An 18,479-nucleotide genomic window follows, 5' to 3' on the forward strand; every position below is an offset into this window, starting at 1 on the left:
TAACGAGGCCAGCGCGCTTTTCACTGACCGGACCATGCGTTCCCAAGACCCTCCCATATGCGGCGTGTAGGGTGGATTCAAACGCCACTGGGTATCGGTGTTGGTGAACGTACTTGCGAGATTGGTAGTGATCCGCTGTATCTCCTCTTTCAAGTCCCGGCTAGCCCCCACAAAGTTGGTGCCCCGATCGCTGAATATTTCTTTCGGCGCCCCCCTCCGTGCAATGAACCGCCTAACCGCCATCTTGCAGGACTCCGTGGTCAGGTTGTGCACCACCTCGAGATGCACTGCGCGTATGGTCAGGCAGGTAAACAGCGCGACCCAACGCTTAACTTCGTTGCGCCCCTGCTTAACCAGCATTGGCCCGAAGTAGTCCAAGCCAACGTAGGTGAACGGCCGAACGTGTGATGTAGTCCTTGCTTCAGGCAGTGGAGCCATTCTCGGGATCGCCGGAACTGCCTTATAGACCTTGCACCACTGACAAAGCTTTCCGGCTTGCTTCAAGGCAACTCTCATCTCCGGAACGTGGAACCTTTGACGCATCTCGTTGACTGCCGTTTCAGCATTGCAATGCTTGTACAGCCGATGGTACCAATCTACGAGAAGTTTCGTCCCTTCGTGTCCTTTGGGAAGAATGACGGGAAACTTGAAGTCGAATGAGACCTGCTGCGCGCTTGCAATCCTTCCATCCATCCGGATAACACCTTGCTCGTCCAGGAAGGGAGAAAGCTTGATTATCTTGCTGGTCTTCTCGATCCTCTTTTGTTCCCCAACTGGAAGGTCTTGGTTAATCTTGAGGATAACGAGTTCATCGCCGAAAGCATCTTGCTGGATCAGCTTGACGATGGTTGCTTCCGCCTTGACCAGCTCATCCCGACTTAGCCATTCCCGTTTACCTAATGGTTGCTTCTTGACCTTGCATCGCAGATTGTCGATGAACCTGTGTACATACGCATTACGCAACAGCTCGGACCAGACGTTCCCATTTGGAGAATCTTCCAAACTGCAGTAGCTGCTCCTTGACTACGTCGCGATGTAGGTGGATTGGGCGAAGTTCCTCCTGATTATCTTCTCCTTTTGTTGCTTGCTGAGGCCAAAGGTCCGGATGTTGGTACAGGAACGTCGGTGCTTGGAACCAGCGGCTGTCAGAGGCGATGTTGGGACCTTTTCCCCACTTTGTGGCTTCGTCCGCCACGTTCGAGCGGGATGGTACCCACCGCCACTCGTTGACCTGTGTTAGATCGTGAATTTCGGTTAGCCTGAATGCGACGAACTGTCGATATTTCCTGGGATCTGACCGCAACCAAGAGAGGAAGGTGCACGAATCGCTCCAGAAGACTTTGCGGCTAATTGGAATCGTGTGATTCTCGGCAACGGTTTTCGATAATCTTGCGCCGAGAACAGCTGCCGATAGCTCCAGCCTTGGTATAGACAGCAGCTTTAAAGGCGCCACCTTTGTTTTTGCCGACACCAGGGAACATCGTACTCGGGATCCTTCGACGATGCGGAAGTACGCTACCGCAGCAAATGCTTCTTCGGATGCGTCCACGAAAATGTGCAGCTCTACGGCACGGTAGTCTTCAGGAGAGTAGCCAGGAAAGTAGCATCGCGGGATTTCGACATAATCCAGCTGCTGCAACAACTTGATCCATCGCTTCCATTGCTCGAGCAGTGTGGCTGGGATACGCTCGTCCCATCCAAGCCCAGAGCGCCAGATGTGCTGAACGAGCACCTTTCCGTGGACGACAAAAACAGCTACTAGTCCGATGGGGTCGAAGATGCTCATTACGACACGCAAAACTTCCCTCTTCGTCGGAATCGAGTCATCCTGTAGAAACACTTGAAGTTCTTCCCGGAATACACCTTGGAAGACAAACACATCGTGTTCTGGCTTCCAGATCATGCCCAGGACACGTTCGTATGCGGCCGACCTATCGACCAGAAGTTTCTTCGGCGATTCTGTTTGCTGTTCCCCGACCCGTGTGAGAACATTGGATGAATTCGAAAGCCAATTTCGAATGGTGAATCCAGCCTTCGAGTGCACGAGCCTCACTTGCTCGGCCAGTTCCACTGCTTCATGCTCCGTGTGGACACTGCATAGGAAATCGTCCACATAATGATGCTTTGTGATCGCTTCTGCTGCTCGTGGGAACTGTTCGGCAAACTCCTCGGTATTCCGATTTTTCACATATTGGGCCGCAGATGGCGAACAGGTGGATCCGAACGTGGCTACGTCCATCACGAAGACATCGAAAGGTTTGGACGGATCATCCCTCCAAAGGAACAACTGTGCCGACCGGTCCTCTGGTCTAATCGTAATCTGGTGGAACATCTCGCATATATCTGCACTGATGGCCACCTCAAACTGCCTAAACGAACTTAATACTGCTGGCAGCGGAGCGAGAAGATCTGGCCCAGCAAGAAGGGCAGAATTGAACGACTGGCCTTGAACCTTGGCAGCTGCATCCCACACCAGTCGTACTTTGTTCGGCTTCCTGGGGTTCGTGACGACGTTCAACGGGAGATACCAAGTCCGCTTTGGGTTGAAACTGGCTAGCTCATCAGGACTCGCTTTATGCGAGTATCCTTTGACCTGGTACTGATTTATCTGGTTCTTTACGTTGTCGTAAAGTTCGGGCTTCGAAGCTAGACGACGTTCCAGGCAGCGGAATCGCTTTTCCGCCATGGGTCTGCTGTTCGGAAATTCCACGTTGTCGTATTTCCACAGCAAGCCTGTCTGAAACCTGCCAGACTCTGTACGCACAGTGGTAGTTTCGAGGATCTGCTTCGCACGGCGGTCTTCATCACTTTCCATCGTAGAAGATCCAGGCCCCACACTCTCTAGCGCGAAAAATTCCTTCACGAGGTCGTGCAGCTCTTGATCAGGAGAACGAACCGAGATGTGGAATAGCTGATGACTGCTTGGCTGCCCAGTTTCCGCTACGGAACTTCCATAGACCGTCCATCCAATTCTAGTTTTGGCAGCGATCGGGCTACCCTTGGGTCCTTCTCTGCTTTTCCGGGTTGCCATGACGAACGAGTTGTCCAACCCGATTAGGATCGTGGGGACAGCATTGGTGTAGCTTTGCACCGGAAGGCCTTGAAGATGCGGAAACTGTTTGCAGAGCTCGCCGAAATCCAACGATTGAACTGGAAGGTTCAGGCTCTTGACGGTGTGAACTTCCTTCAAGTCATGTCGTGTGCCGTTTGCGACACCTGAAATTTGCAACTTTATCAGCTGCGATTCGTCTTCCACCCGTTCAATACCACTCGTCCACTGAAGGCAGAGTGGATGGACGTCACCAACCACTCCAAGCTCTTCTGCCACCTTCGTCTCCACCAGCGTCCGGGAGGAACCGTCGTCTAGAAACGCGTACGTCTCGATGGTTTTGCCGTTCCCATGTAAAGAAACTGGAAGTATCCTAAATAGAACGGATTGGTTGAATTGGCGATGAACTGTAACCGTGCTTGTAGTTTTCGGAGGATCGGTCGCTGTGTGTGGATTTCCAGGATGAAGAAGTTTGTGATGGCGCTCCTCACAACCGTTCTCTCCACAGCTGCTTGCTTTACAAGGGAACTTTCCGTGGGAACCCAGGCAGCGACGACACAGGTACTGCTCTCGAACGAGTTTCCAGCGATCTCCTAGTGTCATCTTGCGGAAGGCGTAACAATCTCTTATTTTGTGACCATCCTTCCGGCAGGAGGCACAGGGCTTAGACTTGTTCTTACGATCGCCGCTGTTAACGTTCTCCTCCCTTTTCTCCTCTACAGCGTGCGTGTTTATGTAAGTTTTCTCTTTCGCCTTTGGTTTCTCCTGCTTGCCACCAGGTCCGTCCGCATAGTTGACAAAGATCACGTCACTAGCTGCTGAAACGATTTGGTCCATGTAGCAGCCAAACGTGGTAAGGTCGACGTTGACATGCTGACGCTTGAAAAGAGACCAGTTGAGCTTGAGAGTAGCTGGAAGTTTGCTTACTAGCTCCTGAAGAAGCAACGGATTCGAAAGATGATCGTGTAGACCCGCAGCTTGGAGATGGCTGCAAAGGTTTTTGCACGCTAAACCAAATCCAACTAGGCTTTCCAGATGTTCCGGCTTGGGAGTTTGCGTTGACCGTACCTTGGCGAGAAGCGAGTTGATGATTTGCTCTGGCCGACCATACAACGTTCTCAACGTGTCGATGATCAATGGTACGGACGATGGTTGCATCAGATAGCTCTGAACTGCCTCCAACGCATTCCCCTTCAAGCACCGCTGCAGCCGCATTAGATTTTCCCCATCGGAATAACCGCACATCTCGGTGGTATTTTGGAAGCAGCTCAGGAACAACGGCCACGTGACAGGATCACCGGAGAAAGTAGGAAGCTCCCTGGGCACGACTTGTCTGGCGGCGAGTTGCTGTGGGCTGGGTCCACCGAAAAGCTGCCGCCGAGTAACATCATTGGCAGCGGACACAGCTGCGACGACGGGTGCAGATGTAGGAACCATCGACGACATGATTGGAGACAATCGAGAGGAAACTGTGTGCACGGAGGGGGGAGTGGAATGGGCTTGTGGTGTACTCATATGAGCCGGAACGAATTGCAGAATAGGGGGAAGCAAGCATGGTCCGGTATTCGGAGGGGGCGTTTTATTTATTTCATCAGCTCGGGTCGGTGGTGATGAATCGACCGAGCTCACAATATTTAATTGTGGGGCAAAAGTAACGGTGGAACTAGAGCACGGTTGACTTACCGAACTGGTAACCTTGGTATTACCATCGCTGACTGGGAACTCGTAGGCAGCGTTACGCACTGGTCGTTGCTCATCTGATGGCTTGTTGGCGGCGATGCGAACCACTGTCGATGACTTGGTCGGCTGGAACTGCCGAGTTTGTTCCGGAACTCGATCGAAATCTTGGCTCTGACGGATTGTTCCGACCATCAACTGCTGCTGGAGTCTGTCCGCACGCTTTTGTAGGTCACACAGCTGCTCTATCAGTGCCGACGGCGAGTTTTCCGGTGAGATAGAAAAGTTGGGTGCAATCGGAAGCGCCTGGTGATCTGTGGAAAACGTTGTGAATCCACCTGCAGCCCCAAGGCCATCAGTCGCGCTATTCATTACAGCAGTTTTCTCCTTGTTTCGGGCCTGCAAATGGGCTAGCCGACTACGTGTTGGAGCGAAAGAGGTGCTGTCCGTAGGTGGTGCGTTCGATTCCACTCGGTCCACCGGATTGATGGACAACGACTGCATGGCAAGCGCAATCGATTCATCTATGACATTGCTCACTGCTGTAATCTCCTTGGGAATGGTGCCAGTCCGGGACTGAGTGATCACGGGAATCGTTTGGGATTCGGTGGTACTACACGTAGTCGGGATTACCTGGCTCTGAACCCAGTCGTGAGTTCTCTGCGAACTGCCATGGGAAGATCGACGAGTCTTGCTGCTGCGACTGCTTCCATCATCATCCTCCAGTTGGGCCTGCAGAATAGCAAACTTTTTGGCGATGAATTCCATTTCCACCCGCTTTTGCTCCTCGAGCTGCTGGAGTTCTAGCGAAGCGCGTAAAGCACGGGAGCTCCCCTTTGATGAACGGCTTCGTCTTGATCGACCGACAGACGGTGCAATGGGTGTGTCCATCCTAACACCTTTGTCGGAACCTTCCGGATGAGAGCCGGAGTTGAGGTTAAGAACGCCTTCCTGCTGTGGGTTTACACCATCTGGATGCTGCTGCGTCGTTGACGGTGCCCCAGCGCCGGGGAGGTTTGTAGAGCTCGACATTTCCGGGCGATTTCACCATAGAAATCTAAAAAGTTTTGTTGGGACAGCTACGGAAAGATGCTTCGGAAGATCTTAGAGCATGACTCGTAAGTACGGTGTACATGAATCAGCTTTTTAGCTGCAATTTATTAGAGACGAATTATTATCTTATTTTGCATGGAAAATCAGTTTTACTTACATTTCTAGTCCTTAATAGCAAACTTGTCCACTGTCCAACAATTTTACACTAGTTTTAAGTTCAACTTTTACTAATTTAAGGATATATTTAAGCAATTCAATGTTTTGTGTTCTAGCCGTAAGCAAATTTTACTTCTTGTGTCTGCATGTACTAGGTAGGAACAAATTTAATTCTATTTATTATGCATGACGGATTGGTGCGCATACATGTGTGCTGTCGATATCATACACTACGGATTTCTCCTGCGTGTGGATCGTGTGACCCTGTCGCATCGGGGTGCTGATTTCTCGTCGTTCAGAACACCACCCTTACCATAAAAATAGTGTTCTGAGAAATTTTTAGCTTTCTAGGTAGTGATTTAAAGGTGGCTCAAAAAAAATGTTGGTTTATAAGGAAATTACTATGGAGAAATTGTGAGAAATGTTCCAAACACGCAAGTACTATAATGTAAGTACAAACTTATTATCCCGTAGTAAAAAATCTTTCTTCAAACCATAATAAAGATATTTGTTTAAGAAAGTAATTAAATCCGACGGATAGCAGAAGAGATATTCATGACTTTGTTTATTTAGCCTAATATGGGACTATAGCCCTACATACATGAACAAAAATACCAAACAAAATTAGATCAAAATGGATTTGTTTCTTCAGCAACATCCTTCACTAAGGTTTGAAGAATGAGTTTTCAATATGGGATGATAAGTTTCTACTTACATTATAGTACTAGCGTGTTTGGAATATTTCTCAAAATTTCTCCAAAGTGATTTCCATATAAACTTACATTGCACGCTTCGTCTAAAACAGCAGATTAGAAAGATCGAAAGTACCTCGGATTTTTTTTCCTCTAGATATCAGTATTTGGGCTATATTATCATAATCGGAAGTTTTCAAAATATTGTATCGGTAAAATTCTTCCCATACATTTTGTATGGGCTGAAATGTGTAGGAAAACGTGATTTTCGTTGATTTTCATAGGCTGTATATGAAAAAAATAGCTAAACCATGGAAAAAATCAAAATTTCACCGATGGAATATTTTAAAACTTTCTGAATATGAAAACATAACCCAATTACTGAACTTAAGCGGAAAAAACCGAGGTACATTCGATTTACACAATTTGCTGGTTTAGACATAGCGTGCATTGTCTTTGAGCCACCTCTACATCACCACCTAGACAGCTGAAAATTTCACAGAACATTATTTTTATGGTAAGCATGGTAAGGAGTATATGGAAGTTTGGTTTCTTAAACATTTTTAAAATTTGAATCGCCCTAATCAGCATAGTCATAGCACATCCAAAAGATTTTGCGGATCATATGGAATAAACCCGATCGTATTGGGCTCCTGGCTCAGGAACTGTGGGATGTCGGTGAGAACGTGACAGTTATTCAGGAAATACGCTGGTCTAAAACCGGAAAACGTGAATTCCGAGCAGTGGATCCGATTGGCAACACTTCATTCAACTACCGCATCTACTCCAGCGGCGGCGGCAGAGCAGAACGTAGACTTTGCTCCATAGTGAATGGAAATCAGATGAAGCAAGTTATTTGATGAAAACTTGCAAACAACCGAATCTGTGTATTGAGAATGAAGGGCAAGTTCTTCAACTAGTGACTGATCAGCATATATACACCAACGAACGATAAGACCGATGGCATGAAGGATAATTTCTATGGGAGTCTATATAACGCCTACAGAGAGTTCACAAAACAAGATGTAAAGAAAGTCACAGGTGACGCAGATGCGCAAATCCAAAAAGAAGATTTCTTCCGACCCGTCATTGGAACGGAAAGCCTCCATTCCGTTACCAATGATAATGGTCTGCGGTTTGTAACCTTCGGCATGCAATTAGCAGTATCTTAGGATGGCAATTAGCAGTATCTACTTTGCACGCGAGAATATCCGCAAACACACCCGGCAACACCCGAGTAGCGATGCCTGTTCCCAAATAGACCACGTGCTGGTTGATGGGCGACATTTCTCAGATGTCATGGATGTCAGGACCTTCCGAGGCCCTAATATCAACTCGGCTCGTTATCTTGTTGTAGCTAGCATTCGGGCATGACTATTCAGCGTCACGAGTTCCAGAACCAACGCATGTCGACTGAAGGGGTAGCTGCACAGTACCACCAGCAGCTGGACGAGCAATTGAGAAGAATCAACGTTTCTGGAGACGTCAACAGCCTATGGGACCCTATATATGAAGAATGCCGCTAGAAGCTGTATGCTTGTGGCTGGAACCCGACAGGCAGCGAGAGCCGAAGAAAAGCATGAACCGGAACGATATGTGGAGAATTTATGCAACGGTCTATGACGCGCGGCACAAAACCGTACCAGTATCCCCCATGTGCAATGATCGAGAAGGGAATTTGCTGACCGATAAAACGGAGTTTTTCAACGACAACGCTTCGACATTAGGTGTGGACTGCAAAATCATCTATGCTGACGACATGAAAATTTACTTGGTGATTCGATCATTTGATTAAACAAGTTTATTATTATATTATATTATTATTATTATATTAACTGAACAAGTTGATTGTCAGCATTCCAAAGTGCTCTGTAATGACATTTAATCGCACGAAACGACCACTCGACCACTATTGTTCGACTATAAGATGAATGGAGCATGACTTCGTAGGGTTGATGAAGTGGTAGATTTAGGAGTGACGTTGGACTCAAAATTGACCTTCAACAATCACTATGCGTCAATAATAACCTAGGCAAATCGACAGATATCGAACATAGCCAAAGATTTCACAGACCCGTACTATTTGAAAACACTATATTGTGCGCTGGTACGGCAAATTCTTGAAACTGCTTCGATTGTTTGGACGCCTAATGATGTTTCCTGGACATTGAGGATCGAACGTGTCCAACGAAGGTTCATCCGGATAGCCCTGCGTCATCTACCCTGGCGTGATCCACTGAATCTTCCTGCATATCATGCTCGGTGCAAGCTACTCAATATGGACACCCTTGAAAAAAGACGTAAAATTCAACAGGCGATGTTTGTAGCTAAACTTCTGAACAACGAAATTGATTGTCCACGACTGCTTTCCAAGCTAGATATTCGGGCTGCTCAACGACCTCTCCGACCAAACTACGTTTGGATATAATAAACCAGTGTCATCGATGATTCGCTCATTCACTATGGTTGAAGATCTCTTTGAGTTCGCTGAAACAACTGTGCGTTTTAAAAACAAGATTACTCGCTCGTCCATTTTGTAATTTCTTTGTTATTAGTTCATTCATTAAGACCTTAAAGTCAGATGAATAAATATTAGTCAATAAACTTTACCAGTCGATCCATCGAGTACTTTTGAAAGTATGGGAAGACGAAGAAACGGCTCTGTGTGAATGGTCCCATTAGCCCAATCTACAAAAAAGGGCACATACTGGAGTGTGTCGATTACAGAGGAATTACGCTGCTGAATCCGGCGTTAAAAATACTGTTTAACAGACTGACACCGCTCGTAGAGTCCTTCGTCGGCGAATACCAGAAGATGTTTACCTTTTGAATATTCCCAAATAAGTAACGGGAATATAACTTGTGGACTCACTATCTGTTCATTGATTTCAAAGCTGTGTACGACTCAGTGAAATGAAATTAGCTGTGGCAGATAGTGTATGAATATGGTTTTTCGACGGTCGGCTTATACGTTCTACGCTAAATAGTTCGAAATTAAGTTTTCGGATTGCAGACGAGGTGTCAACCTTGTTCGTGACGGTAAATGGATTGAAGTAGGGAAACGCATTTTCAAATTTACCGTGCAACGTTGCACTCGAGGGTGCTATTAGAAGATCTGGCGTGCAGAGAAACGGCACTATTATCACACGGTTGCACATGCTCCTTGGCTTTGCAGATAATATTGACTTTTTTGGAATCTGCAGCAGGTCAGTGCTTGGAAAATTGTATGTGGCGCAGACGCATGAAACACAGTTGGGTCAAGTGTACAAAGATGCATATATTATCAAGCGTGTGAAACACGGTAGACATCAGTGGGCCGGCCAATTAGTACGAATGTCGGAAGAAAGAATTGCGAAAATAATATTCAGCAGGGAAGCAGGTAGAGGTCGGCGATTTCGTAGAACACTACGAATACGCTGACTGTACATGATGGAAGAGGACCTGGCGACCTTAGACGTTCGGGGCAATCGGAGAACTATCGCCTAAGACCGACGAGGATGGAGCATAATATACGAATGCGAAAATGGCAACTTTGGCAAAGAAAGCTTTCAGTTAATAACTGTGGAAGTGCTCATAAGAACACTAAGCTGAAAAGCCTTTGTCCCAGTGAGGACGTTGATGCCAAGAAGAGGAGGAACTGAAGAATTTAAGGAGTTGATTTATTCCATATAAAAATGGGCCACCTTACTGAGCAAGCTCTCGTACTCAAATGCCGTATAAATAATCCATGATGACACACAATTTCACCCTCTCACACGCCATTGTGCCCGAAGGGAATACGGTAAATGGAAGATGTCGTACTCCAGGGAATAGTGAAAACGGCGAAGATCTGTTCGATTTTTCGTCATGTCAAGTAGCTACACTCGCAGCAAGCAACATCAGTATGTGACAATACTCTGAACGTTTTTCGCAATCGCTTATGGGGAAATGATGGCAAAATGTGTACCAAGCGAGGCGTAAAATTGCTTACATGTTTGGGGGCTGAAAATCGATGCGTGTGATGTTGAAGTATTTCATGTGGAATAACGTATTGCATAAGAATAAACTTGGCTGTTGTTATGATAAGACGCTTTGAATTTTTTGGACGGCTGTTGGCAGTGGAAGTGCTTCTTATAGATACAGGATGTTTCATGGATAAATGTATGGGAAATCTTTGATGTAGAGTGTCAAAACCTTTGTCATCATTATCACAACTGATTTCATGTTAAGCTGACTCATAAAATATTTGATATGTATATAGCATTTCTCCTTGCTCTTAGATGAACATTTCATCAATCACAAAACAATCTATGTTGGAACTACACCACGAATATCAAGTTCGATTTAAAAATGAGTTACCATAAAACCAAAATTTTGGAACGCATTTAATGTCCAAATGTTTAAACTGAAATAGAGTAAGAAATCAAAACAATCACACTTAAATTATTTTACCGGAATCCGTGAATTTTACCGTAATCTCAACAGCAGATCAGTTCGTTTAAATAAAAAATTGGAATTGCGTCAAAGTTAAACGTATTCTGGTGAAATTTTACCGGAAACTGTAAACAATAACCGTACTTCGTTAATTTAATTCACCGAAATTTTCAGCTGTTGAGATTACGGTGAAGTTACTGTAAAATAATTCAAGTGTGTGTCTTCACTGCATTGTAGTTATCATACCTAGATAACTATTTCGTATGTAATAAATTCTATCAAATTAGATATACAACGATACTTCATTCACTACCCAAGTAACACCAAATACATCTTTTTGTGCAGCATTAACGATATATTGTTATATTGAAGCTCTATTTGAGTATTATATAACATCTTGTGTTATATATGAGCTATAGTACAGTATTCGAAAAACATGTCATGCAATATCATGAATTAGAAATAAAACAAACTGTCTAGGTATTATTATAGCTTCATGAGCGTCAATATAACTTTATTGAGATTTAAACCACACATGTATACGTTATCAAAACGTATGCGCCAAAAAAGTGTTTTGAACTAGTTTTCAATAACATTCAAACATCATAAAGATGCATAAACATAAGGCAAGTTGTTCATATTGACCCCGGCCATTGTAACCCACTCCCGTATGCCGATCAAAGTTTTGAATCTTAATTTTTAAGGTGACGAAAAGACAATTTTCTGCTGGTATAAACTTTACAAACCATTTTACACCTATCAAAGTGGAGGCTATCTAAGCACTACGCACGACTTTTCCACACTTTTACAATCAGACATACGATGCCACATAAATTTGATGAAAATTAAAAAAAAAGCTTTCACCCGGTCTTGAACACGTGACCTTTGAATTCAGAAGTCCACACGTTATCACTACACCACCAAGTAATGCATAGTGAAGAAGAGGTTGTGCACCAAGATAAATGCAAGCATTCTATACAGTAGCACATGCTCTGTTATTCTTTGAAGTCCATCGTCCTCACAGCTGAGCTACAGCGATTGCATTCGATGCTATTCGAGATTGACATATGATGTGTTACAACTGTATTATAAACCTATTGAAAAACATCTTGGGGTGAAATACAGTCATTGTAAGGTTTGATGATTACAAGTTGCCTCACAATGTTCAATCAAAAAAACATATGTTTCTGATGCGTATTGAATACGTTGATTATACAAGTATATGACTTCATTACCTTTCTTGAAAATGAGATGCTATGTAAAACGTCAGTAGCGCATTATTAACACCTATTTGAGCAAACTTGATGGTTTGAGATTTATGCATGTTATTTTTACGTCTTAAATACGTTGTTCAAACTAACTATAGAAGCGCTTCAGTTGCCACGTGCCCAGACAACCAATTTATACGCATATAGCAAACTATAATCACATTATACATGAATTCTTACGTTTCTTTTTAATCGCATAAGATGCATCAAATGTGCTCTATGCGCACCAAAGTGGAGGCGATATATCAGCATCTCCGAAAAAACAGATTAGCTATAGGATGTAAAAAGTATATTTATGCAACTTCGGCCGTAACAATATTATTTGCTTCGCGATTTATTTTATTAAACAGTGCGATGTTGTACGCGCATATTAACGAGTTTATTTGTTACATTATGCGACTTAAAATGTGTATTAAAATAATAGGGTTAAAACAAACATGCACTTGACGTCAATTGAAATTGTAGTTCTAGAACGGCTTTCTTTAGGGTCTCTTTTAGGGTGGTGGATTTCAAATTATGATATAAGTTTACATTTCACATCGCATACGATGACCTCTCAGGAACGAACCTCGAACTCCTCGATTATCATGCAGCCATCTTTCCTCTCCTCCGCGTTCTGTTTATCAGAATATCAATATTTTTCACCATGACATTCTAACTTCATCACATAAACAGCCGTGAAACATCGCATATAAGAATTCTTATTAGATCTCATAGTGCGAGGTAGCATAGAATCTTATACGAGTACCTGCATTGTTTACATTCGCATCCAACTGTCATTGGAAGCAAATCAGTGTACGAGTTCGAGTTTTTGCTTCTGCTCTTGTGTCGAGTTTTTCGATTCTAAAATCCCTAATTTTCTGAAATCATACGCAAGGTGAGTTTTCAAAACATGTTTGTCCAATGTATAAGTTAATATTAATTTGCTTCTTGCTCGCAGATGTTCACCGTGGCTCAATTTTTTGAGAAGCAACAGCTACGTGTGCTTGCTGTTCCGGTGTCATGGGTCCGAGATGGATGTTTGTTGTGGCCCAAACTTCCATCGAACGAGAAGATTGAAAAACTTCGGAACGGAGGATGCGAGTTCCATGGTGCAACGAAGAGAATTCCGGTCATTGTGAGCCGGAAATATAAAAGCCTGCACTCGGCAGAGGCTGCAGCCGAAGACCTACTAAAACAGGAAGTATCGGATATTGAAACCAAGCGAAAATTGCTGAAGCACCGTAAATCTAAGCCCGAGGAATCACGCCCTTTGAAAGACTACAACAAAATTATTAGTGGTACGTATTTTACTATATTCAAAGATTCGTGTATTCATTGTCTCATGTATTGTAGAAATCGCCTCATCTAAAAAACCCGCACTCGATTCTGACATCGCGATTCATCAGCAAGAGCATCCTGGAACTATTGCAGCATCATCTCAGCTAGTTCAGCTGCCACCACAAGATTATTCTTCCGTTCCGACATATATTCAGCCTCGAGAATTGGGACACCAAACACAGCGACCGCCGATTAATTCGCTGCCTGTTAAAACTGATCGGGCGCAGCTAGCGGCCAACTTTGTTGAAACGGTACAAGCTCTCGGAACACAGTCTGTGACCCAAAGCGAGACGGGATACTTACCCCAAGTTATCTTCAAAAAGCCGGTCGATCAAAGTAACCGCGCTAAATCATCTGACATTGCTAGGCCACGTCAAATCCAACGAAACGAAGAACCGTTTCATAGAGGTAAGTGGTTTATCCAGCATTTAATATTATGAAGGCGTATCTGTAGTAATCGATACCTCTTCGTTGATTTTCTCTTTTGCTTGTTAAATAAGAAGAAATTTTCTTAGCTGAACGACTTTTCAACTACTATTTTTATTAGAGTCAGGTCTCCTATTAGACGCTACCACCCACTTTACGCCCATAGCTATTTTCCAGCTGTCGTCCGATCGATTCAGGTGAAATTCGACAGGCAATAAGCTCATAGTATGTGTCACTTATAAACAAAAAATTAGCGCCATGCTAACTATTAAAATCTGCTGACACATTGTCATGGGAGGAATGTGGGTGGAAGTGTCTTATAGAAGACCTGACTATAAGTAGAACGAACTCATCGTCTATCGTCAGGCTGCATCGTGAAATCGAATGAACTGTGGTCACACAATTATGAATCACCCACTATTGTAGGTCAATCACTTTAGATACGCCTGTATGGTTATAAAATCGATTTTTTCTACACGATCGCCAGTTGCATATATCTACCAAAATTACGCGACATAACATCTGTATTTTTTTTATTTTATAGATGAAGCCGCCCATGCTGTATTGGAACTACCGGATGGTGAGCAGCAATTCCAGTCTGTATATGTGACAGATGATAACATCGTCTACCTCAATCCAACGCTAAACAATCCAGATTCCATTGATTCCTCAGGTAAAATAAATATAGAAGTTTTCCTTTTACAGTACAGTAGTCACACTATTACGGCTCACCCACTGTAATGACTAATTTCCATTAGAATAGCATTTGGAACAGAGTGACTAATAATGATGACTAGGTGACTAGGAATGTACGCTGGGTTAGTCACCTAGTCACGATGATTTGTCACTCTGTTCCACATGGAATTTAAATGGAAATGACCCATAATAGTGAGTTATCAATAATATTGTGACCACTGTACAGTCAAAGCTGTTTCATTACTTCACAACTAGATTTTGCATACAGTAGTTATACTATTATGGGTCATTCCCATTTGAATTACATATAGAATAGAATGTCTAATAATCATTATAAGGTGACCCATAATAGTGTAAGCAGTGTTGGTCACACTATTATTGGTCACTTAGTCACTCTGTTCATAATGCAATTCAAATGGAAACGATCCATAATAGTAAGCGACCCATAATAGTGTGACCACTATACTTTTCCTGAACTCTTTTTAAATTTAATCTTCCACTAGGGTAAATTACCATGTATTGCACTGGCTTAAACATTGTTGACACGTTAGTAAGCGAGGTGTTAAAATTTATATAACATAAGGGAAAAAATCTCGCTTTCGGTACAAAACATCAACGTTGTAGATTTAGCGATGGTTATTTGCGTTACAAACGCATGGTTAATTATTATTTATTCCTGCACGTATTATAGATTGTGTCAAGTTATAGCGTGTACAACAACCGGTAATTTACCCTACACCCACTTTTATAAAAAAAAAAAGTTAATCATAGTTGACCGGTTACCCTCTATCACTATGTGCGAGTCAATGTTAAAGTTATTTATTATCACGTTAGAGTTTAAGGGAAGTGGTGGGGTTTTATTTTATATATGCGCTGAAGATTCATTGAAATTTGATTTTTCTCTGTACTAGACACGGTGTTCATATTACCACCCCTGTTTATTTTTCTCCTACTTTGTGTTTTCACCCATTCCTTTCTGAAGATTTACTGTTATTTTTGTATGTATTGCTTCAATATTAATTATTTCATTATTTTAGGCAATATTATGGACTCGATCGGTGAAATAAAAGTTGCAATGGAATCGTTGAAGTCTGCTATAACAAATGTGGGAACAACAGTCAATACGTTGCGAGCTGAAGTGAGCGAAATGAGGAATGACATGACTCGCTTCAAAGATGGTATAAAAGAGACGGTACGACAGGTGGTGGAGGATTGCTTGGAGAAAAGTTTCCCACGATTCGCTACAATGCTGGATATGGACAGTAAGGGCCACACTACGTCGGAACATTCTACTGTTGAGGAGCATAAACTCATTAACGACGAGGAGGACTTATTCGCATTCAACAAGACTCTGTCAAGCAAACAAGTATTTGATGATTACGTAAGTTACGTGATGTGTTAAACGTTGAAGGACGATTTTACACTGCTCTTACTATTATGGGTCATCCAGTCACTCCGTTCCACATGTAATTCAAATGGAAATGACCCATCATAGTCGGTGACTCATAATAGTGTGACCACTGTAGATACATTTTTTTATTTTTATTATATTTATGTTTCAGGTCAAATATTTCACAAAAATCATCCCGCCTATTACATATTACGCTAAGGGAGATTCCGCATGCTACTTACTCGTTGACTGTTTGTTCACACGAGCATTCTGGAACAGCTTTACCTGGACCGGCATCAACAGAGGAAACAAATCTAAACGAGGATTTCGTGAATTCGCGAATGTGCTTCAGCTTCTATTGGCAATTGTTAGCGTTGGTGATCCAACCTATACCAACATGAAATTGGAAGCGTTCTGTAAGAATCGGCTATTCCGCTACTCAAAAACGAGGTCTTCAAGTAAGCAACTACGGAAGTCTACGTGTCGGCGTACAAAGACTAAGAAGGACGATGCAAATGAAAATCACGATGGGGCTGAGCAGGTTAACTATGGCAGTTACGATGATGGTCCGGATAACGGTGAATCGTTTGATGATGACGAGCTTGGTGATACGCCGATGGATAATATCACGTCTGGCTCAAACCAAGATGATTCTGATGATGAGGTGGATCGTGATATTGATGTCAAATCTCATGTTGAAGTTTTGATGAACTCTGATGACGAATAATGAAGATGTTTGGAAGATGGAAGGGGCAATATGCCCCTTTTGTTTTTTTGCAAATGCATAACGAATGTTGATTTTTGTTGAATTTGAACAGTTAATTTTATTCATCGAACTCGATAACAAAAAATACGTTGAATAAATGAATCGTCAAACAAAAACTTAATGAATAGATTATATTGAGTTAATATTATTCCATTCCATCCCAACTACTCATTGTGTTGATTACTCGTAACTTAACTCTAAAGGATTAATATGTTTTTTATTTTTCACAATTATTTCATTTAAAACATTTTACAGGATTTTTTGACATTTTTCTTCATGAGTTTTCCTGATTAAGTGTGTGAATCAGAGGAATGAACACTATTTCCTTTTTTCGTTTAATTGCAACTAGTTTGCACAAAATTGTCTCAATTCCATAAGCATTTTGCTTAGAGAAATTGTGCCTTTCGGCACTAGCAGCGTAAATATGAATGAATGAGGATTTGAAAGGCTTAACAAAAAAGTCAAATTTATTCAGTAATGCATTACCTGCCATTTTCCAACTAAAACTATCTTTAACAATATCTTTGAAGCAAATAATTGAAAGATCTTGAGTTAACATCCATTTGTCTTCGAAATTTGTGTTCACAACAAAATCAGTTAGGGTAACTGTTACTTTTGTTTCTGTTTTCTCTACTGAACGTACAGATCTTTCATTTGCTTGAAAAGCAGTTTTAAGCGTTATTGGGGTTTGACTATTGATAAGTTCCGTCAATCGATTGGCAATTTGATTCAGAGGTAGTGGTCCGGCATGAAGCATTTTCTTGATTGAATGAAGATAGTTTTCGAAAGGATACGCTGATAGAGTGGGTAAAGAACCAAACCTGCAAACTTCGTCTACCACATGACTTAAATTATGAACATTACTTGTCAAATAGTCAATTCCATACAGATTTTTGTAGTCTTGAATAAAGTCGACAAATAAGTCCTTGGCAACCGGAAGTAACTTTTTATACGCTTCCGTTGAAGAAATTCTAACTGCACAGAACAAAACAAGAAAATGTTGATAGTGCTTTTCCGGCAAATGATCTTTTAATAGTACTAATCCAACATAATTTAGGAAATTACGATACTCGAGGCCCTTCCATAAAGACACAAATTCTAATGAACGCATCCGCCGGTGAAATTCTTTCGGAAATCGTAAATTTACAAGGAATTCAGATATTTCAGCTTTTTCAGTTGAACTCCACTTAGCACGTTTTGTCATTGAACCTGTTCGCCACCCATTCAATAGCCGACGCATTACCCCTAATTCTAGTAGATGAAGGGCGTCAGATACGATGATATCTTCAATCATATCTATCGGCAAACGAACCAGTGGTGTATCGCTGCGTTGGTGTTCAGGGTACTCTTTGTTTCGGAATTTCTCATCGGTTCGAGCTGCTGCGTTAGTTTGTGAGAAAACTACTGTGTTTGCAGTGTGGCTATACTTCCCTTTTGTAGTGCATTTAAGACAGCCATGTTTGCCGTTAAAGTTAATTACACCCTTAATAAAGGACCGAGCTGGAGAATCACAAATGAAACAACGTATTCTAACTGAAACTGAATGGCCATTTACTATCACTCCAGTCTCCAA

At 42.7% G+C, this 18,479-nt stretch overlaps 1 protein-coding gene across 1 annotated transcript; it reads left to right on the forward strand.

The window, feature by feature from the left end:
- Window positions 1-12,990: 12,990 nt before the first annotated feature.
- Window positions 12,991-16,949, forward strand: LOC110676897. The gene is made up of 6 exons (XM_021846525.1): window positions 12,991-13,185; window positions 13,249-13,588; window positions 13,644-14,036; window positions 14,599-14,727; window positions 15,788-16,131; window positions 16,313-16,949. The coding sequence occupies exons 2-6, from the start codon at window positions 13,249-13,251 to the stop codon at window positions 16,865-16,867; spliced, it is 1,761 nt and encodes a 586-aa protein (XP_021702217.1). The 5' UTR covers window positions 12,991-13,185; the 3' UTR covers window positions 16,868-16,949.
- Window positions 16,950-18,479: the final 1,530 nt, after the last annotated feature.

The sequence above is a fragment of the Aedes aegypti genome, chromosome 2 (assembly GCF_002204515.2).
Source record: "Aedes aegypti strain LVP_AGWG chromosome 2, AaegL5.0 Primary Assembly, whole genome shotgun sequence".
NCBI classification, from domain to species: Eukaryota; Metazoa; Arthropoda; class Insecta; order Diptera; family Culicidae; genus Aedes; species Aedes aegypti.

What these genes read in the sequence shown, in the direction of transcription:
- LOC110676897 (XM_021846525.1), top strand. Translation starts at nt 13,249, where the DNA reads ATGTTCACCGTGGCTCAATTTTTTGAGAAGCAACAGCTACGTGTGCTT. An exon ending in CTACAACAAAATTATTAGTG is followed by an intron (nt 13,589 to 13,643) that starts GTACGTATTTTA and finishes CATGTATTGTAG; the next exon opens with AAATCGCCTCATCTAAAAAA. An exon ending in AGATTCCATTGATTCCTCAG is followed by an intron (nt 14,728 to 15,787) that starts GTAAAATAAATA and finishes TCATTATTTTAG; the next exon opens with GCAATATTATGGACTCGATC.